At 40.2% G+C, this 23,129-nt stretch overlaps 2 protein-coding genes across 8 annotated transcripts in view; both read right to left on the bottom strand.

The window, feature by feature from the left end:
- PKD2L2 (polycystin 2 like 2, transient receptor potential cation channel) overlaps positions 1–7,959 on the bottom strand; it is a 38,080-nt gene extending 30,121 nt beyond the window's left edge. Inside the window, exons 1-5 of the mRNA XM_089529487.1 lie at positions 7,581–7,959; positions 3,939–4,040; positions 3,208–3,341; positions 1,563–1,819; positions 734–955 (exon numbers count right to left, since the gene is read on the bottom strand). Of these exons, the coding sequence (XP_089385613.1) occupies positions 734–955; positions 1,563–1,819; positions 3,208–3,341; positions 3,939–4,040; positions 7,581–7,644 (779 nt within the window). The 5' untranslated portion in view covers positions 7,645–7,959. The remainder of the gene's footprint in view (positions 1–733; positions 956–1,562; positions 1,820–3,207; positions 3,342–3,938; positions 4,041–7,580) is intronic.
- A 2,713-nt stretch (positions 7,960–10,672) lies between these two features.
- Positions 10,673–23,129, bottom strand: part of MYOT (myotilin) — a 64,651-nt gene continuing 52,194 nt past the window's right edge. For 6 of the 7 annotated variants that reach the window (XM_089529496.1, XM_089529491.1, XM_089529507.1 and 3 more), the window contains 7 exons: positions 22,537–22,638; positions 19,835–19,884; positions 18,899–19,031; positions 16,464–16,671; positions 15,447–15,612; positions 14,725–14,858; positions 10,673–13,942 (listed from right to left, as the gene is read on the bottom strand). In XM_089529496.1, the coding sequence (XP_089385622.1) occupies positions 13,767–13,942; positions 14,725–14,858; positions 15,447–15,612; positions 16,464–16,671; positions 18,899–19,031; positions 19,835–19,884; positions 22,537–22,638 (969 nt within the window). In that variant the 3' untranslated portion in view covers positions 10,673–13,766. The remainder of the gene's footprint in view (positions 13,943–14,724; positions 14,859–15,446; positions 15,613–16,463; positions 16,672–18,898; positions 19,032–19,834; positions 19,885–22,536; positions 22,639–23,129) is intronic. The other variant, XM_089529500.1, reaches the window with a different exon arrangement.

A 23,129-nucleotide genomic window follows, 5' to 3' on the forward strand; every position in this document is an offset into this window, starting at 1 on the left:
TTAGTAGAGGACTGAACTAGATTGTCTTTGGAATATATTCTATGATTTTCCTATGTATTTACATTCTTTGTACCAGGGACTGGAATTTGTATTGTAAAATCAATAAAAACTGTTTATCAAAAATTAAAAACGCAAGAGCAGGGCACAGGATAGAACCCTGCAAGAAATATAGGGCAAAAACCAAGATATTGGTCCTAAGTCCTCCAGCAGTACCATCTGGAATTTACATTTTATTTTTAAACCTAGGTATACTTTGTACTAATCATTTCTATGATTTTGATGATGTCGAATTAGAGACCACAGCAAATATTGGTTATATTTAACAACTTCACTACTCTTTTGGGTGTCTTCTTATTACTGTTTGTAAAGGTAAAACTGGAAGGTATGTACGAATGACTATAAAGTCATTAAGTTCTCCAAGGGTCAGACCCAATAGTGGAAAGAGGGAAAGGAGGCAGAGGAAAAGGGGCTTCCCAGGAGAGCATAGAGAGATGATCCCCACTGAAGGAGGATTGTTGTTCCTGAAGGCAAGGGGGATGGGTTCTACATGAAAACTGGCATCAAGTAAACTCAAGCCTGCAAATGTATCTCTATGAAGACGTAAAAATTTCATGCAGGCATGGTTGTTTCTCAGAACTTTATGGAGTTCCCTCAGATAACACATGAATAGATAGGTACCACAGCAGATACTTTCTGAAAATAGATTTCAAGAGTGGAGAATGGAAAAACTCACCTGACTATGCAGAAGAGGTTAACATTGGCATTATACATTGAAAAATCAATGAAGATGACCCTTGTCCCTCTGGTAATCCAACTATGCTCCCTGAGAAACAACAGTTTGTCTAAACTTTTTTCCTTTGACTTGGGCAAGGTGAACATAAATCCTCCACTACTGTATAGACCAATGAGGCCCCAGTGCCATGGAGACAATGTGGTAGAAGTAGAATAATGCCACCTGTTGAAGTAAAGGGAAGGGAATACTTGAGTTCAGAGACAGCACTTTTTCTCCATTCGAATGTTTTCAATCAATCCCAACTTTCTGATTACTAAAACTAAATAGTGGATTGAACACCTATACCTTGCATGGGAAGAAAACTGGCAATTTCTATCAATCAAAGTTTTCCTCCAGTACAAAGAATAAACATGTGAGTGGGAGGATCCAGAGTGGAACCACAGTACAGGGCAAAGATTTAACTTTCATTTCCCCACCAGGATCCTGATCCAGATCATCCCCTTCATGTCTTCTATGTGCCTTTAAAATCCATTCATAATTTTTACATAGTGTCTCATCTAGTTTGATCCTCACTTTGGAGTATAGGCTGAATGTGTTATGACACAGTTCCATGAAAAGCCAGTGTGCCAGTGTCCCATTTAGGTACCATGAATATGCAATTCTGATAATTTACACAAGACAGTATGATAACAGGATTTCCCAATACTTCCTAATACTTCCTAAACAAGTAATACCACTGTTAATTTTATTCTTAAAACATTTAAAACATGTTTAAAATGTATTGTAAAACAAGACAAAAGAATGCAAGATAAAATGTTTCCATACTTACGCAGAATCGTTCTTAAGGCCAAAGCTTTCTCTATCCTCATATGTATAGCGGTATTGACCATAACATACTTTCATAAATGCCCGGAAAGAGGGATAGATTGAGCACGTGTTGTTACGGATTCTTAGTTGCCGAATCTGAGGTACTCCTAATAGTAAATTCTCATAGTAGATGTGACTGCTGTTTTTATGCAGGGATGTGGAATTATCATTGTACCATGAGTTCCAAAAAAGGCCATCCAGTAGTGGTCCTTCTAGAAACTACATTATACAAAATAAGCAGAGATTAATATTTCATTTAATGGAACTAGGGGCCGACACAAATGGCCCTAAAGGGGCGGCTTCACACCGCCCCTTTGATTGCAACCATGTGCTGCGGCCCCAATCCAACATTTTTCCAGCCCAAAAAGGAGCTGCAAAATGTCTCTCCTTTTTTGGCTGGAAAATAAGCTGCCTTTTTTGCTGCAGTGGCAGCTTTGCGGTGCTCCTGCAGAGTGTGGCATATAAACACCGCACCACCGGAACACTGCAATGCTGCCTCCCATGTGATCGGGCGAGTGGCATGATGCTGGCTTGGGGGTGGCGTCGGGGCTTGTGCCATCTAAATGCCATGTCCCCACGAAGTCAGCGTATTGTGCTGGTCTGTACCAGCTCAAAGTCAGTAGCTGCAACTCTTTTATTTTTTTATCTAAAATACTTATATATATAATCTGGCTGCCATAATACAACCAATGGAGCTAAAGTGCAAAGTAACAGGAATAGCAGTGTCCTTCAGTATTGTTTTCAAAGACACCGTAAATTCCATTTAAAGAGTGGCCTTGTGTATGTCTGCTCAGAAGTAACTCTCATTGGATAACTTAGGCGGTCTGCCCGTGCCTTGTTTTGCTGCGCGACGTGTGGACACTAAGGATCCGTTGCATCAAAATGGCGGCGCCCATCTGTACAGGGCTCCGCCATTTTGATGTACGGAATACGTGCTAGGGTTGCGGAGCATCTGTAAGCGACACCCTGAGCATCCCTAGCACATATTCCTTAAGTGCTAAAAGGCCCATCTGTACTGGGCCAAAATCTTGCTCCCAAGTACATTTGTACAGTTCAACCACAAGCACAGTCATCCCTTCCTCTGTTCTTCCTCTATTCTATTCAAAGGTGCTTACATGCAGGGTGACCAAATGTCATAACCACAAAGGATGACAAGGCACCATAAAAGTAGGTTATTCAAGAAAATATAGGATATTACAAAATAACTGCTAAACATACTAACAGAAATATACATGCATGCTTCTTAGTTATGCTCAAAATGCAGGACATTTTGGAATTCTTCCTGGAAAAGAAAGACATCTGGTCAACCTGCTTACAGGACTATTTTAACAATTTCTGATACTGTACATGAAACACTGTGCTATGTGTAAAGAAGCTTGGTTTTGAACATTTTGATGCAAGAGACAAGTGCTGTTGTCGTTTTTTGTGAGGCACTTTTTTGTCATTATAGGGTCTTAATTGTTTTTGCTTTTTTAAAAGTTGCTGACAGAAGATAGATATGAAGTCACTAGTTTATAAAAGTGGCAAAATTCTACACAGCCACACAGTTTTATATATGTTCTCTATATAATTCCCCGAATAGCAAAGGTACATAAAGAAAACTTTACCTGCCAATAGTCTGTAATGCTGGCCATGGTTGTGAAGTCAGTTTTATCTGTAGCTGATAAAGGAGTTTCCAGGAAGAGATTTAACATAACTTTATTTAGGTAGTACATATCTGTGCTCACCATACCAAATGTCACTAAAAAGAGAAATCAGAGTTTAGTTATGCGCCATATCCTTGTTTACACAGTACACTTATTCTACTTTTAAAATTACTACATCAGCTTGTGTGGGAGAAAGCAAGTCTGGTCACTGACTCATAAAGTAAGTGCCTATGACAACTAGGTGCAATCCCGTCAAGACTTGGTTGGGGACAGCATGTAGCATGTATTTCTGCATTTCCTGCCCACCCCTCTAACATTCCTCTTTCTCTGGTCTCTGTGAACATAGGCATTCTATCAGAAAAGACCTTTTAATCTTCCACCCACCATTTTTTTGCTATGGAAAAATGGATTTATAACCAAAAATTCACTTTCCAGCATTTTTTGTATTAAAATGTTACTGTAAATCAAATTTATTTCCTAATAATCACTCACTTTCCTTCCTACTACTTCAAAGGCTGAAGAAACCAAGAAACATGATATTAGTAGATGTATATTACTGTTGGCAAACATTTTATTTTCTGGGCAGGCTGATATATATATATATATGGGCATTTATTGTAATAAAAATATGATACAAAATAACATTTTGAGGAAAAATTCCATAGTAAATTACCCCATTTTCACAGACTTACATATACACAAATCTGTTAAGAAAATGATGTAGATCAGTAGTTCCTGAAGGGTAGTTTTCATTTCTAGCTCTCTACTATGAGTCAATCGAGGTCTCACATTGCCTATAATGCATGGAATTTCCAAGAACATAAAAACAATGTGAGAAAAACTGTTAAAGCCAAAGAAATAAAAATAAGTTTCTGGGTGCTACAAGAGAAACAAATCCAGTTATTTGTGCATTGGGACAAAAGAAAAATGCAAACCCCAGATATGCAACTTTGTTTTTGACTGCATTAAACCCAAAGTTAGGAGCCACCACATTTTATGTAATTCAAAAATACTAGTTGTAAAGACAAACTTTAATTAAGAAAGCGTCCAGAGGGCACTGCAATATTTACAACCATGACTGCATCCTTGATTATCTCCAATACCAAATGCTCAATTGAAATAATAGAAAGGAGGGCTTTTACCTCTATGAGCTAACTTTGCTACCTCTTATTTCACTGAACTCTGGTTACTGTAGGAAAAGTAATTCTATTTGGTACGTATAATAAAACCAAGTCTCTTCTTTTGCTTATGTTCTCAAAAGTTAGGCATAAATATGAAGCGTCATGAAAATGGGATTGTATGTGGAATAAATTGTAAATGTAGTAGCAAATGTATAGTGGACAGGGCAACAATTTGTGCTTGGTCTAAGTCTTGCTCATTTTTTTATTCTTAAGGGGAAACCATACTTACTTTGTCAAATGAATAGCTGGATAACAAAGTCTCAGGATCACTGCCATTGATGTTCCCCTTGGAACTTGCATACACTCTACTGGCAAGAGTTAGAATTTGAAGACTGGTGGTTACTTACCCATTTTCTCAGAATTGGGAAGCATAGTGTGGAACGAAACAGACAAGCAAACTAAAGTGGTTTCCAGCTGCTTTGAAGGCTGGGCCTTTAGATGACACCTGGAAGCCTGACTGAAGCTGTGCTCCAGGGCTAAAAACTGGAGCAAAAAGAAGCCAGAATAGTCTGACACAATGCAGAAAATGCACACATTTCATGCCTGCATATAAATGCTCTGACACGAGTGCAGGGCTGCGGCAAAGCAAAGAAATTAAAGTGTGACAACTAAAATGGGTGTAATGACAACATACACAAACAAGACAGTCTAAGAAGGGGGCATAGGGTGAAGTGGAGGGATGCCCTGTATGGGTGGAGTATTGAATGTGCAACTGTGTGGCCATGTGGCCATGGGAGGTACTTGGAGGTTGCCAGTGGTGTGTTTGTGTGATGGTGCATATATAGTGGGAGGCAAAAAAACCCTGCCCAACTGCACGTCTTGATGCTGTGCTGTGTGGTCAGGCCACATGTATTTGGTCTGCATTGGCAATGGGCCATGCAGACAGCAGGGTTTTACCTGCTTTTGGAAAAAGCAGGATCAAGTTGCTTTTTCCTGCCTGTTTGTTCTGGTCCTATATTTACATGGGGACCACCACAGCCAGACCCAGGTTCTTGGAACTGTAAAATGCAGACATTAAAAACAGGCTTGTATTGTGCGAATTTCTTGTTTGACCAGAGCAGTGGAAGACAGGGGGGCTTGGAGATGTCTCATCCACAAGGTCACCATGAAACGATGCTGACTTGAGGGCAGTTAAGAACAAATGATTTTTAACATCTTTGACTGATGAAGCTTTGGGCTTTGAAAGCTTGCAACATGTATTTTGAGCATTTTAGTTGTCCCCATAAAGGTACTGTCACTTTGTGGATTTTGGATGTGTTATTATACTTTGCTATATGGCCAGTACAGCTGCCCCTAGATATGTTTTCTCTCCAAAGGTGTGTGTGCCTCTAAGATACTTCAGTTTTAAAACTTCCCCCGCATTAGATATGATCAGAAGACAGAGGACAAGAGGGAAAGTGTACCAAGAAAGTGATGGAAGTATGCTCTGGGCAATGACTGAAGGAGCAATTGTGAGGTGGGAGCAGGGGGACTAGACATCTTCCTTTTCCAGGACATGTCCTACATTTCTGGAAATCTCAGAAATTGATAAATTAACCAAATTAGGAAAGATACAATGGAAAGGTTTACTTTTAGAGATGTGGGGACCTTTTATTGATTATATAAAACAAGGGATAGGGAAGTTTTAACTGTCGGTTTTGAGTTATAAATGGTAAATGGTAAAGGATGGTATTTATTTTTTAAATTTTCTTTGTAAAGAGAAATGTAATCTAATGAAGATAATATTGGAGATTTATTTATAGTTCAGGTTGTTTATTGATTTCAAAAGGAAACTAATGATACATAATAAGAGTCCAATTGGTGGGAAGTGGGAGCTCTTCTTTGTTATTCTTGTTATTGTTTGGTTGTTGTATTTTATCTTAGCAAGAGGGAGAGGGAACAAGGCGTTTGTTAGGAGAATCGTTTGGACGTATGCTTAAGTACAAAAGTCTATAAATATTTGGTTTTGTTTTGTTTTGTGGCGCATGCGGCTTGTGTGCTTGTGTGCATTTTTTAAAAAACTGTTAATAAACATGTAGATAGATCTTGTAGCACCTTTAGAGATTAATTTTAATAAATATTTAATAAGCATGCAGAGAGATCTTATATCACCTTTGAGACTAATTTCAATAAGTATTTAATAAGCATGTAGAGAGTTCTTGTGGCGCCTTTGAGACTAACAGTCTCAGAGGTGCTACAAGGCCTCTCTACACACGGATTCTACAGACTAACACGGCTATGATTTCTATTTAATACATATTTATTATTTATCCAGGAGGAATCCCAAGAGGCCCTCCCTTTTGAGCAGGGCAAAGAAGCATGGGTTTATCTTTACGTGAGAGTATTTAGCTTTCCTTTGGTCACGTCCATTATTTTTCTGGAAGGCCCTCCATTTTGCAGTGCCTTTACTTTGACTTTGCAGTGAGGACCTATGTGGTTGTCCTGCCCCATATCCACCCAATAAATACTAATTCACTCATCCCTCCACATTCGCTGGGGCCAGGGGCACAGGACCCCCGTGAATGTGGAAAAGCTGCAAATACCGAACACGCTGTTTTTACCTGAGAGAACTCCTCTCTAGTTCCTCCAGTGCAACTCTGGGGTCAACAATAACATCTGCCGGACACTGACCACAGAATTGCACTGGAGGGGCTACCAATGCCCAGTGGAGGGTTCTGACTAGGAATCTCTAGGTCCTTGAGTGCCACTTTTGGTTGACTTTGTTGACCACAGAGTGACTGTGCCGGAGGACCTAGATATTCCCAGAGAGGGCGCATTAATAAAATCTGCGAATGGTCAGATCTGCAAAAGCCATGTGGAAGGACGAGTGTAATGTTTTGTTCCAGCAATCCCCAAACGTTGGTCCTCCAAGCTGTGTCTTGGACTTCAACTCCCAGAAGCCCCGGCCAGCTTGGCCAAATGTCCAGGGATTCTGGGAGCTGTAGTCCAAAACACTTGGGGGACCAAAGTTTGGGGATGACAGGCTGCATCCACACTGGAGAAATAACCCAGTCTGGCACCCCTTTAATTCGTTGTCTGGCTCAAGGCTATGGGATTCTGGGAGTTGGAGTTTGTTGTGGGCCCAGAGTGCCAAACTGGGCGATTCCTCCTCCAGTGTGGATGCCCCCATCCCCGCCGTGGGCCCCCTTTCTCCCTCCCTGGCTCCGAACCCACCGCCACTACTCCGCCGGTCAAGGAGGCCTGACTCCATGCTGGCCTTGTCCCCTGCCGGCGCCATGGAGGAGCCACGGAGGAGGAGGAGGAGGGGGAAGAAGAAGATGGCGGAGGGACAAGGGGCCTAGTCGCCCCTCGGAGCCTTCCTTCGGCGCCAACAGACGCCGCCCGCCGCCGCGTTCGAAGCCAGAACCCCCGCCTCCCTCTCTCTCCCTGGAGACCAGGCTTAGTCCCAGGCCCCCGCTAGGCCTCCCTCGAGTGACAGTGGGACACGCTCTCCTCCTCGGCCCCAGAGGAAGGCCAGGGGCCATGGCAAGACCCCTCCCCTCAGGAAACCTTGCCAAGGAAACCCCGTCCTCCTAGGGTCGCCAGAAGGGAAGCGACTTGGAGGGACACAACAGCAACAACAACAACAACAACAACAGTTCCAAAACTGAAAGCAGTCCTTGGCGCGCGCACACACACAATATTTCAGTTCCCCCGCATTCGATATGATCAGAAGATTATATATATACACACACACACACACACACACATATATATATATAGAGAGAGAGAGAGAGAGATTTTTGTATATACACACACACATATACACAAACAGTATTGCTGTTCCTCCGCATTAAATATGATCAGAAGATATAGATAGATAATATATAATCTATCTATAATCTATATATACAGTACTGCTATTCACCCGCATTAGATATGATCTGAAGATCTAGATAGATAGATAATTATGTATGTATGTATGTGTAATCTATCTATCTATCTATCTATCTATCTATCTCACCCTTCAGGAGGTATATTTCCAAAAGGCTTTATTAAACGTTTTGAAGAAAGTGAGGTTTTCAAGCAAGAAATGTAGTTTTTTTGTTCCCCTCTCCTTCAAATCAACTGCCCTGCCTTTTAAGGTTTAACCTTGCTAAAAGAGCCCAGGCCAGGGTGACCACGCACCCTCCTTTTCCAGGACCTGCCTTACATTTCCATCTTCTGTCCAGGGAGAAATTTCAAAATGTCCTCCATTTTGAGCAGGACTAAGCAGCATGGCTTTTCATTTGTATTAGTCTTGGGACATCTGGTCCCCCTGGGCCAGGTGTGGTTATTGGCAAGTTCTGGGCTTGTCAAAGACTCAGCGGATGACCTTGGACAAGTCACTCTCTCTCAGCCTCAGACAAAGGCAATAGCAAAGCCCCTCTGAAGAAACTTGCACCCCATGATAGGTTTCGCCTTAGAGTCACTGTAAGATGGAAACAACTTGAAGGCAAACAACAACAACAAAGACTCACAGGGCTGGATTTTGTGTGGCCCTGCAGATTTTGTAGTGTCACTCCCAGCATCCCTCACCATTGGCTGTGCTGGCTAAGATTATTGGGAGTCGCAATTCAACCACTGCATTGTGTTTGAGGAGAGGGGCACACAATTTCAATTCTTATCAGAATATTGGGCATTATCCACTTCGCCTGCAAAGAGCGTGGGTAAACTACTCGGTTTTCTATTTCCACAGAAATCCTGTGGCTAAGTTACAGGAACTGGGTTCTCTATTGAGTTTCTGTGCTGACTGAGTAAAGATGAAAGTCTGACTAGTTCAGTGTCCTGACTTCTAATGCTTTATGATAGTGCATGTGTAAATGACAAAACAGACATTACCGCACTGCAGTCTTATAGTGCTGCTATTCCAGTTTTACTGCTCTGGCTGCCTTCTCTTGCATTTCGGGGTTTGTAGTTCAGTGAGGCCTAAGAGCTCCTTGGCTGAGGGTTCTAAATGCCCCTCCCTGAACTGCAAATCCCAGAATGCAACAGGAGGCAGCCAGAGCAGGTAAAGTGGAATAGCAGCACTATAAGAGTGCAGTGCGGTAATCTAGATCTATAGAGCACTAGAGGTCAGAACAATGAACTAGTCAGACCTACTTTCACATCCTCACTCAGCCCAGAAACTCAATAGATGACTTGTCTGCTGTAAATCCAACTCAACCTAATCTGTATCACAGGATTGCTATATATGTGCATGTGTGTGTGTATGCAAAACACTAGAGAGCCAGCCTGGTGTAGTTGCTTGAGTGCTGGACTGCAGGAGGTTATCACACCAGGGCCAATTCCGCAATAATCTTGATAATGAAAACAAGAAGCAACAATAGCGTTATAGCTCTATTGCTCTCGCTTTTTTGTGATTCAGAAACTTAACAGCCAAAGAATAGCATGATTCCTTTCACATATACCTGTGAACAAATCTTTAGTATATTGGCATTGATCATTTTGCACATGCATCCTTGCCTCCAGCAGTCCCTTTAAACCCAAGTTGCTTCCTGCAGTCCCTTTGAAGTTTAAGATCCCGGTTGCTTGTTTATTACAGTTCCTTTTAAAATGTGCTAAACAGCTTCACACAAATCATATTTTTCTTTTTCTTTAACAAACCTCCACTTCCATTTCTCCCCACCTTTGTTTCTCACCCAGCTAAATGGAAGAGGGGGGGGGGGGGGAGAAATCAAGGTATTGACAAAAAATATATAAGAGGAAAGACTGTAACTAAAAGGGACATTGCAACAAAATGTAACACTGCAACAACAGAGGCATTTAAAAGTGAAAGTGAACAGCCCCTTTAAAATTTAAAAATCCCACATTGCTTCCCCAATAGTGTGAATAAAACACAAATAGCTTTTGCACACTGCCAATTGCACTTCAGTCACACTGTTGAGAAGCCATTCATGGGAAGTCATCTGAAAATCTTCTCCTCAACTGCACTATTATCTCGGCATTTTGCCTTTTCCTCCCCCTTCCCCTTTCCTCCATGTAATAATGTCCTACAACTCTTAGAGACCAGGGTTTAATTCCCAGCTCGGCCATGAAACCCATTGGGCAATTTTGGGCAAGCCACACTTATCAGACTCAGGGGAAGGCAATGGCAAACCTCCTCTGAACAAATTGTGCCAAGAAAACCCCATGATAGGGTCACCATAAGTTGGAAACAACTTAAATGCAAACAACATGCAAAACACTCCTAGGGCACATACACACACACACACACACACACACACACACGATTTGGATGATATATAAACAATTTGGCTGAGAATAATGCCAGTTACTTTACTGCACAGTCTTCAGAAACTTTATACTTACAATTTTTTAATCAAATACAAAAACAATATGTACATAGGAACTTGTATGGCAAACAACGAACGCATCACAGTTTTTGACAGCAAAATGTGTACAACTAAGGATTTGCTTTTGCTGCCCAAGCTTTTGTTGTTGTTAACCATCTTCAAGTCGATCCCAGCTCATGGCAACCCTGTGGATGAGACATCTCCAAGACTCCCTATCCTCCACTGCTTTATTTAGGATGGTCCTGTAAATTCATACTTGTGCACCCCTTAATACACTTGATCTTAGCCAAAAGGCCAAGAAGCCCCTTAATAGTGTCCAGCCATCTAGCATGTGGTCTTTCTCTTTCTACATCCCTCCATCTTTCCTAGCATCATTGTCTTTTCTACTGAGTTCTGCCTTTTCATGATGTGGCCAATGTATGACAGCCTCAATTCTGCCATCTTGGCTTCCAGGGAAATTTCAGGCTTGTTCTGTCCTAGTATCCATTTATTTGTCTTTTTAGTTGTGCATGATATTCTCAGCACTCTCTTTCAGCACATCTCAAATGAGTTTATTTTCTTCCCATCAGCTTTCTTCACCGCCCATCTCTCATACCTGTACATGGTGGTGGGGAATACAATAACTTGTAAAATTCTTACCTTTTGTCCTCAGTTGTATATATTCACTCTTTAGGATCTTTTCTAGTTCTTTCACAGGTGCCCTCCCCATTCCTAATCTCCTTTTATTGTAATGTAAAAGATGTAATTTACAAGTCTCAAATGCACACTAGAATAAATGTGCCCTACAAGATTTTTTAAAGCCATCAAGGATTAGGACACACATATTTCCCTCCTGTGAGAGTTCAAAACTTGTGGGGCTACAAAGGAGAAAGCCCTGTCATTGGTACCCACTGTAACAGAAATTTCAGGAAACTTAAATTTCTAGGATTGGCAGAGCAATAGGATTGGCAAGAGGACCTAGTAATTGAAAATCCATAAGTTTATTTCCAATTGTTGACAAAGGAAAACAATGAACTCAGTGGAATTCAAGTTCCAAAAAGCTGAGACCCTGAACAAGACAAAATGGCTCTTTTTATATTATTCAAGACAAAGAAGCTTCTTCAATACACCTGATTGGCTAATTACAATTTAAACATACAGAATTCTTACAATCAGAACAGAAATACATGCATATATTAAAACTGCATCTTCACTCCTTACCCTCTCCTTAGGAATTCAGTGGCTTTCCTCCTAACCTTGCTTCTGAATGTCCTTATCTCAGTAGTTTATGTTATGTCTTTTTACTGGTGCGAGCTTCCATCCAGGTCAAGATGCACTCATTATTCCTTTGCTCTAGTTTTTCTAAACTCCAAGCCTTTATTTCAAAAACCATCTCTCTGGCTGACAAAGGTGACTCCATCTTTCTATAGCTTTTTTATTTCAACAAGGAATTTCCACCACACCACCAGCCTAAAGACTCTCATTAAAGGACACAAAGCACAGCATACAACATTGATCACAATGCTTTGGGAACCCTGTCTTCAGATAACACAGTCCCACTCAATGTATTTAATATTTAAGAGCAAAGACAGTACTGTGAATTAGGCTCAGAAACTAACAGAAAGCTCATGTAAATGATACAGAATGCCATGATTTGAGTGTCTGGTTTACAACTATTCTACCTGCTGCATTTTGTATCTAGTTGCAGTTTGTGAACCATCATTGAGGGCAGATCTACATAGAAAGCCTTACACCAGTGATGGTGAACCTATGGCATGCGTGCCAGAGGTGGCACTCAGAGCCCTCTCTGTGGGCACATGTGCCATCATCCCAGCACAGAGTTTGCCAGAGTTTGTTACTAGAAAGCCAGTGGGACATGGCACTTTGCAATAAATAAGTGGGTTTTGGGTTGCAGTTTGGGCATTTGGCCTCAAAAAGGTTTGCCATCACTGCCTTACACTAACACCTTATCCCATATAAAATATTATTTTTACTTAGATAATAGGATGTCTTCTCTAAATCCCCAAGGAAGACCTTCTTCTTCTTAGTACTTTCCTTGTGAAACACAGTCTCAAGGATTTTTCTGATAGGATTAGGCTTGATCCTTCAGAGATGTTTCTTTTTAAAAAAAACAGCAACCACCATAATCTTCACCACTTGCTATGCTGGCTTGGTTGATGGGAATCATAGTCCAAAAACATCTGGAGGGCCATAGTTGTACACCATCATTTCATAAGAATAATTAAAACTCCAAAAAGAAAAAAGAAAGTATCGTAGGGACATGCTCAATTGCTGCCATTTTTTTTTAACTGAAAACAGTTTATGCTATTTTATGATTATTTAAATATGGAGGGGCATACAATTTAACTTCTTATCAGAATATTGGGTATTATCCACTTTGCCCTCCTGATGTTAGAGTGCAACCCCTAGCATTTCTTACCATTGACCATGCTTGCTAGCATGGCTAGGGCTTGTAGTCTAATATGTTCCAAATGTTTTCTATTACTGGCTTATTTCTCATTTGGCTTTAAATCACAGATCAGTGTGATCTTTTATTTGTTTACATACAAACTTTTGCAATAGAAAGAGAATGCTCCATGGTCACACTATTAAAAAAAACCCTACAGTTCCCACACACCTGTATTCTAAAGTTAAGACAAATGGCAAATCTTATATTTAAAACTTTATTTGCATTGGACATAAAACTCATTAAAAACACTCACGTTCATGTTTAGTAGTCAGCCTGCAGAAATTTTAATAGTAAGGAGAGTAATATTAACAAAGCAGTACAAATAAAAACCTGGTGACTGAATCTAGATATGTTCAAGCCATCTCCACTTTCATGATCATCTACTGGCCTAGTTTCTTGGCCTTTAAAATTAAAAAGTACAGACCTTTGAAATTTTCTTCTGCTACAGTCACAAACATTTCATAAAAACTGATCTTGGTAAAATCACAACAGCAGAAAGTGAGAGCAAGTTAAATTATAAATAAAAATATATTATGCATGTTTGCTAATAAGTGCAACCATCACTTAATTGCCTCTCTGTGATGCTCTTAAGTGTGTCACAGGATCAAGAGATGTCTTTTTACTTATAGTTGTTCATTACAGTTCATCACTCTCGTAGAGTCCAGACTGTGTTGCCATACGCTGAAATTCTCCTTCATCGGGCAAGAAAGCTTGTTTCACATCCAAACCTTTACCATTGAGTGCTAAGTATTTGCTAAAAGTTGGTCGAACCTTCAGTGGCTTTGGATTTGGTATTGGCTTGTATGTGTGAGCTGGAACAGATGATTTAAAAAAAGGAATAGAAACAATACAGATTAGTTTTAAAAGGGTGAGGAACAGTGATAGCCCAGCCATGAAATTTTCCTTTGAATTTGCAGAATCAAAAAGCATAATTATCTATAAGGTGCACAAAGTAACTTAGACAACAGTGTTTGCTGAACATGTACATACTTTGTGTTTCAGTATCTTCCATATTGCACATGTTTGGTCCATTCCTGTGCGCTTTGTCCAATATCTTCAATTTTAGTGATTTAGGTCCACCATGGTGTTGTCAGCATGGTGTAGTGGTTTGCACATTGGACTAGAAATCTGGAGACCAGGGTTTGAATCCCAGTTCTGCCATGTAAACTCAGTAGGTGACCTGGGCAAGTCACACTCTCTCAGCCTCAGAGGATGGCAATGGCAAACCCCTTCAGAAGAAACTTGCCATGAAAACCCCAGGATAGGTTCACTGCCTTAGGGTCACCATAAGTCGGAAACTACTTGAGGGCATACAACAACAACAACAGCTGCTTAGGGCTGACATTTGCACTGTGCTGAAAAGCGTAGTCTAAAAATTACCCCCACAACCAATGTGCACATATGTCTTCTGAACTAAAACATCCAGAGGTAGAGCTCTGTCACCCATATAATTTAACAGGATGGACAAGCAGGATAAGTTAGCCCATGAGTGTATGTACAACATAATGAGAAAGGATTATTTTACAAATAGCACTAAGCTGGGACACAAGTATGAAGTATAGTTACATCTGTTAGAAAAGAAGGTGCCACTTACTTGCAACATCCAATCTGGCATGGCATGTTGCCACTCCTGCCTCATTGACTGCAGACACTGTGTACCAACCAGCATCTTTTTTATTTACGTTGTGGATCAGCAAGCACACTTTCCCAGAGGTATCATGAAACATACTAGGAAAAGAGGGAAAAAACATAATGCTTTTCTCAATTTAACTCCACCACTACTCCAAAATGTCTCCCCCAGTGGGACTCAATGCCATGCTAGATATCTTTAAATAGACCAAGCCTTTTCATACTGCAGTGTAGACATTCTTTTTGTGGAAGAAATGTAACAATTCTTGCTACTTGTATTTTAAAAAATTTACCCAGCTCGTGTGTGTGTGTGCGCGCGCGCGAAGAACTCAAAATGTATTAGCATAAAACATTATGTACGTCAATCTAAGTCAGTCCAATTTAGAGCAGACAAGAAGGAACAGCAGTTATCAATATAATACAATACATCACACACAACAGCTAGCCTTCTATTCACTGACCAAATATCAGATGGGAGGAAAACCTGGAATAGGATTTAAGATGCTGACTGGATTACTGGAGGAGCAAAAATATAGCAGAAGTCTGTCTTTGGTATAGATCAATTCATTTTCTCTTCTTATGGCTGTACCCCCGAAATTATTTCAAATATGAAAACTGGAACAACAGAATTTAATTTTACCTTGACTTCTAGAAAGCTATGGACAGTTCTATCAGATGTATGCCTACCTGATTCTGTCTGTATTGAACTGTACCATTTCATTATTTCTTTTCCAGTAGATCTGTGGTGGAGGAATAGCAGACACTTGACATTCAACTCTGGCTGAATCCCCCTCATAAACTCTTGTGCTTTGTGGTTTAAAGATGAAAGCTGGGGCTTTCCGATGTTCTCGGGCTAGATGTTTAATGACAAATGGAAAGGAAAAAGGAAATATGTATTTTCTTTTTAAAGGCAAAAACTATGAAAGGTGCATGTACAACCATAGCATACTAAAAGTGAAGGCAGATAAAAGCTATATAATCTGGAACAGTATGAATGACACAAATAGTTAGCTTTGCTCAGGAATTCTATTTTGAAGTATGGAGGTGTCCCAGTGTACACAGGAAGTAGATCCTATGTCAGCAAGGCCACCACTTCATTGTCAGTGATGATGTATACATAAGGGCACCTCAATTTGTGTTAAAACAGTACAAAGTGATAGAGGGAGCTGATAAATTCTACTTAGGGTTGCCATGTGGAACAGTGTCCTGGTACCTTTCATTGTTTACAAATCCTGAAAAGGGGCATAGCGTAGAGTTTCACTAGGTAGAACTATGCATCTTTTCACTCAGCCTACCCAAACACACCCTTCTGCTGCTGCATCCCCTCCTCAACACAACCATGTACTTGTTTGCTGGGAAGGAGGGAGGGAGAAGCTTATATTATTGTAACTGGGCATACAGCACTGAAGGAAGACAGTGCTGTGCATCCCATAGAAAGATTAACTGCACTTCCTCATGTCTTAGCCCATGGGTTGCTGGTTAGTGTGCCATTGTCATGTAAGGGTACTCTCAGTAGTGGTACAAAATCTCTTTGTATACTGTTCCCGACTAACACACCAATGTCTTTGAATTGTCATGTAAACATGGGCATCTTGAATTAAGGAAGTTCAAGATGCCAAAGAATGCTGCAACTGAGCACATATGAAGAAAGGATATTAACAACAGAATAATATCAGATAATTTCTACATAAAGCTCTTTCTTACCAATGACATCTAGTTTTACTGTGAAGGATGCCTCTCCAGCACGATTATAAGCCACACATTCCCATGTTCCTGCATCATAGACGCGGACAACTTCAAAAATGAATGAGTGGACGCCTTTTTCAGACACAATCATTTTATGAAAATCATCTGGGTGGACCAGTCTTCCATTTAAGTACCATGCCACATCTGGAGTTGGTAGCCCACTCACCTGTAAGAGGACAGACAACAGATACTCAGGCAGTGTCAGAATAAAAGTATTGTAATACTAAAAGTTACATCCAAGGGCAGGTTTACCATAGGAGCATCTTAAACTCTTTATTTTATACTTTGCTTATTACATTTTTTAATCCAGCTTCTTTTATTTCCACAATGATCCTGTGAAGTAGATTACACCATACAGTGGCAATTGATCCAAGGCCATACAGTAAGTGTTGTGGCTGACTTTGGGTTGAACCTGGGTTCCCCTATCTATATCTGACACTTCTTGCTCTATCATCAAGCCAGCATGAGTAGTGTTACCATGAATTAGAACAGTAGTACATTACATATGGAATTTTATACTTTCATCACACACAATCGATCAATTGCATACAATTCCCTCTGATCCACACTTTTACAGGTGCATTTAGAGGAGAGGTGGAACTGAAGCCTACCTGTACTGTGAATCAGTTTAGCTGAAAAAACTACCATATGCACCTATAACCATAGGAGGTACTAAAACAGAAATAGTAAACTTTTATTTTTATTTTTGGCAGAGTTCAAACATTGAAGCTCTAAAGGTCATTTGCTCCCTATGCTCCAGGATTATCTAGTACAGGGCTGGACAACTATTATAAGTCTCTGGTTCAGTTTTCTGCTCTAGGAACCTCTCTGAGCTATAAGGAATGTCAAAAAATGCTAAAAGAACATAATCCCAAAAGAGGCCAAGTGACCACTTTGGGTTTTGAAAAGCTGTTTGTTTGTTTTTTAAAGTTAAACAGTGCAAAAGGGGTAAAAATCTATTTAAAAGGCAATTTCTTGCTCCAGGAAAAATAGGCCATGTTGGCTAGAAAAGGGGCAGTCTGGAAGGGCTGATGGCCTCAAAAACAGCCCTGAGAGGCTGCGTGCAACCCCAGAATCACACATAAACATGATATAGTAAAATGAGAGTGAAAGCTAGCAGCCAAAATATCACTTTACTTTGTTTCCTTTATAATTTGCAGCACTTGAAAGATTCTTTTGTAGGAGAGAAGACTGATGTGAATAATAACAGCAAGTCTCCCCCACATAAAACATATAAGCATGTAAAGCATTTACATGTAGTAATTAAATGTAATATATGGAAGCAGACTGCAATGTTTTGGAAATCACTGCAGATCATTGCTTTCCAGTGTATGTATACCCAGCAATTTCTAAGTATGAAGAATCATTGCACATTTTTTGCTCAACATGTTTGTGGACCGCACTTTTGCAGTGTATGAAGCAGCATTAAAAACAGAGCTGGACTCATACTACAGGTCTGTGAAAAAAGAGTAGAGTGATAAATGGCTGCAAGTTTTTAACTCAAGTATGCTTTATTCAGAGTAACAATTTAATTTTGGTATATTAAATTTTCTAGAGCTTAAAAGAGTATTTTATAAAAAAAGCTCTTGGTAGAAGAAGAAAAGCTTTTGTTCCCATAATGAATAAGGCACTATGGAAATAAACAAGGTACAGAGCGATATACAGTAAGTGACATTAGCAGCCTAAGTTGTGTAATTTAAAAAAATTGGTCAGGAGGAATGTTCAACTATACAGCAAGGCCAAGAAGCCCATGTCACATGGCTTGGTCCATTAGTGTAATGATCAGTGGTGTGCAAATGCTTTCAAGCCTTTCTGCTCATTAACAAATTTTGTCAGCATGCAGGCAAGGGAAGGGTAACAAGAACGCTGAATTGTACCAAGTCTCAGAATACAAGCCAAGAGAACAAAAAGCACTTGCTCTATAAAAGATACATTGCTCCATTTTGGGGGGGGGGGGGGGGGAAGAAAGAAAGAAAGAAAAAGAAAAAGAGAGAGAGAGAATATAACTAAGGAGTGCTTGTGACAATGGATGAGCAAGCTGAAAGGAAAGCCTTTTAGCTATATTCTAAATCCTTCTTAGTGGAATTCTGTAATTAACTTATGGAACATGTTATCAAAAGATGTGATGTTGCCTGTAGCTAAAATGAAGATTAGTCAGATTCATGGAGGATATAAGTAATCTAATTTTCTAAGACCACAGTTGGTTAATACCTTTACTAGGATCAGACAAAATGGCACAAAAGTGTGCCATCTTTTGCGCCTGCACATTTGGGTGGTATTTTGGCTGGCCAGCATTTGATACAGGATGCTGGACTAGATGGAACTTAGACTGATTCAGCAAGGTATAAAACCTTATTAAGAGCATCTAATATTGGGCATTATATTATCACTACCTTGAAATCAATCCTGCAGAATCGTCCTTCTTCAACTGTTATATCTTCAGGCACTTGCAAGAAACGTGGTTGGAAAAACTTTTCCTGGATTGAGCCTTGCTCACTCCGTTCCCCTCTTGAAGATGGCCTGCTCCTGTAAGTATAAATTTAAAAAGTCAATACTTCGTTGTTTCCTCACCACCACCACCTATTACACACCTCAACTACACTGTAAATGAATTAGTAATTCCAGTGTATGATGGCCTAGTGGGGACACTTCCCAAAGAGAGAGAATTGCATTTCTAGGTTGGAACCTTTAATCGGACAGGAGCCCCCCTGAACTGTTTTGAAGATAACTTATTATTTCACACAACAAAGTTCCTATCATTGGATTCGTGGCATTTGACATAATAAAGTCCCCTCCATTTCCACGGATTCAAGCATCCGCGGCTTGAAAATATTAAAAAAAAATCTATAAATTCTAAAAAGCTAATATTTATTTGATCATTTTATATTACAGTCAACATTTTACTGTACATTGTATATAAATAGGTCTTGAACATAAATGGATTTTGGTATCTGCAGGGTGTCCCAAAACCAAATCCCAGTGGACACCCACTCTATCTTGTATGTCTTAAATCTAGACTGAAGTGAGTTGATTGCAACATGTATTTTAGCATTTTAATAACAATTCCAGTGTTTGTAGCATCAACTGTACATGTCTTGAAATGTGTGCCTCAGGCTGCAGTTCTAGATCCTACTTGGGAGTAAGTGCCAGTAAACACAATGGGTATAGATGTACAGGTTTGGATAGTTAAAGTCATGACCTCACAACAGTTAGGCCAGTGGTATCTCACTAGTCCCCTCATTAAATACAACTTCGCCATTTGGATCCAGTCTTATATCATGAGACTACATAGAAGTCACCTTGCAGCTAAAGCTGTGCATGTCACATACCTTACTTGGGCTGCTGGAACTTGCAGGCGTGAGCTTTCCAAGTTCTGCTGCTGAGAAAGCCAAAAAAAAAAAAAAAAGGGGTTACCACTGCTTTATTCAGTTATGACAGATAGCTGAAAAGCCACTGTCTAAACTTGCCAGAGAAGCAAACCAGTGATTTATCACCATCAGTTTCTACTCTAGAATATAAAAGCAAAGGACACGTGTTTACACATAGAATCTGTTTTAGTACATCTTTATCAACAATGGTGAACAAAATCAGGAGTCCTGTGCTATATTCAGTTTGCTCCACAGGTCCAAAATATTTTGGCAAACAGGTAGCCTTTGTTAGAGTAGAGGGTGGGGTGTATCATCGCAGTGGGATATGAAATGGGAGCTAGGGACACACTGTCCTTCATCTGGGCAGGAATAGTAGTCAAGTCATTTTAATACAGTATTGGCAGTAGTTAAGTGCTGTGCACACTTACAAAAGGGTAGCAATGGCAATCAACACATCTTAAACTGGAAAATATTTTCCTTGTTAGATCACAGGGCTAGAGCTAGCTAAGCTTTCCAGTAACATTTTAACTAAATCACATGGACTTTATGAGCAACTAGATTTTTTTTAACTCTAACTAACGAGACCCATTTTAGCTTTCTGAATAACAGATGGAATTGGATTCAGCATAAGCTAACACAGTGATATTTCTGCCATTTTACCAATGAGGCCAGTTAAATATAGGAAGTGCAGCACTGACAGTTCTAAGTATTTTATTTGTGGATCCATCTCAGTAAGACATAAGCTCTGTGTCAAGTTAGTTACATCTGTTGATTGCATTTTGAAATACTGCTTTTGCAACCTAGAAAAATTTTACATCAGAATATGCTCACAAATTCTCTAATAAGGATTCTTATTTCTTCTACAGCTTGATAAGCTATTAGCTGCTTTTATTTTAAAACTCGTGATATTTTATGATAGCTTTCCAATAAGTCCTGTGGATGAATGGACATTGACAGGCACCTCCAGACAAAGAATACAAGAGTAATTCCCAGCTTAGTATCAATGTTTTTTTTTTCCAATTATGGACTCTTATTTTCTCTATGAAAGTTAGTGAAGCAAATACTTTTAGTAGGGCCACACTTACCCTGACCCAGACTACAATATTTTAACTGCAAGGTAAGTATTACTTCCACACAATTGTTCCATTTGCTTGTATGGAGAAAGAACCAACTGCTCTATGGAAAACCATTTACACAGCTGGGCCATTCCTTCGTATTGTAAACATTTTATTGCCTCTGCCCCTGGACCTCTGCATCCTGGGTTTTGCACCATCACAACATCATCTAAAACTGGCCCCACCACTAGGCAGAATGAGGCAGCCACCCCAGGTAGCAGAAGCTGGGGGGCTGCTGGAGGATAATAATGGGCAGGCTACATAGCTTGCCCTCAGCCCCAAGCTATCTTGTTGTTTTGTGGTGACTGGGAAATGTCTTGAGCCAGTACTAACTTGTCTTTTTGCTTCTCTTTACATCTTTTTACATCTCTATGTCTGTTTATGTATGTTCCAATATGATTTGATTCTACCCTCTTCTTCTGCTTTTCTTCTTACCATTATTCCACTTCTGATTCTGACAGCATTCAGAAGGCCAGTGGAAGGAAGAGCATCAGTGCTGTTCAACATCTTTATCAATGGCTTGGATGACAAAATTGGGGGCATACTTAACAAATTTGCAGATGAAACCAAATTAGGAGGAGTAGCTAATACCCTTCAGGACAGGATCAAACTTCAGAATGACTGTAATAGATTAGAAAGCTGGGCCAAAGCTAACAAAATGAATTTCAACACAGAGAAATGTAAGGTACTGCACTTAGGGTGGAAAAATGAAATGAACAAATAGGATGGTTGACACCTGGCTGACCGAGACTACGTGTGAAAGGGATCTGGGAGTCCAAGTAGATCACAAATTGAACATGAGTCAACAGTACGATGCGGCAGCTAACAAGACCAATGCAATTTTAGGCTGCATCAATACAAGTATAGTGTCTAGATCAAGAGAAGTAATAGGTCCACTCTATTCTGCTCTGGTCAGGCCCCACTATTTAAAAAGGATGTTGAGAAACTGGAGCGTGTCCAAAGGAGGGCGACTAAAATGGTGAAGGGTCTGGAAACCATTTCCTGTGAGGAATGACTTAGGGAGCTGGGGATGTTTAGCCTGGAGAAGAGAAGGTTAAGAGGTGATATGATAGCCCTGTTTAAATACTTGAAGGGATGTCATATTGAGGAGGGAGCAAGCTTGTTTTCTGCTGCTCCAGAGACTAGGACCCGAAGCAATGGATGCAAACTGCAGGAAAAGAGATTCCACCTCAACATTAGGAGGAACTTCCTGAGAGTAAGGGCTGTTCGACAGTGGAACACACTCCCTCGGAGTGTAGTGGAGTCTCCTTCCTTGGAGGTCTTCAAACGGAGGCTGGATGGCCATCTATCGGGAATACTTTGATTTGGATTTCCTGCATGGCAGGGGGTTGGACTGGATGGCCCTTGCAGTCTCTTCCAACTCTATGATTCTATGAGGACTCTGCCCATCACACTGATTTCACCATGCTTCCTTTTGGCTCTTACTGTCATGTTTTTATTTACACAATTCATAAATAGGTTTGATCCGCAATAACTGAAATGTGAGAGAACTGTTACTGTTCTAGCAGGTGGGGAAAAAGAACTTACTTGTGTATCCTGTGCATTTTCTTCACTCTGTGGTTCAAACACAGATGCAGCATTTTCTGGTCCTAGTAACCTGCGAGCCATTCTCTCCTCGTAGCTTAAACGCTTGACATAAGGCAAAGTGAACAGGGAAAAAAATCAATTAGAGAAGGCCAGGGAGTGCTGTTTGGGCTTTAATCCTCATTCAGAGCTTGCTACAGAAGAACATATACTCAGTATCTTTGAGCAGTTGGTAATACAAGCTATTACTTTAGTCACTACCACCTAGGCCTTGTCACCTTTATTCTCTAGTACCAAGGAAAAATCTTGAGGAATGAGGAAGATGACAAAAGGAGTAAATGAGCTGAAAAATACCACATCACAAAGAATACAAAACACACTCACACCACACCATGAAGAATAAAAAATGTAACACCATCCTGAGCTATGGTACGCGCCCATCTTCCTACATATATTATAGATCAAATGCTACAGTAGCTTTCTCTGTGGGTAGACAAATTTGAGACATTTGAATCGTAATGCTTACTTTTACTTCCTCAAAGGGGGCAAAGCAAATAAAGAGGTACAAGTAGCACCTCAAGTATCAAAGCCTTTAT

This window comes from Sceloporus occidentalis, unplaced genomic scaffold (assembly GCF_023333645.1).
Source record: "Sceloporus occidentalis isolate IW3139 unplaced genomic scaffold, rSceOcc1.0.p SCAF_1, whole genome shotgun sequence".
NCBI lineage: Eukaryota > Metazoa > Chordata > Lepidosauria > Squamata > Phrynosomatidae > Sceloporus > Sceloporus occidentalis.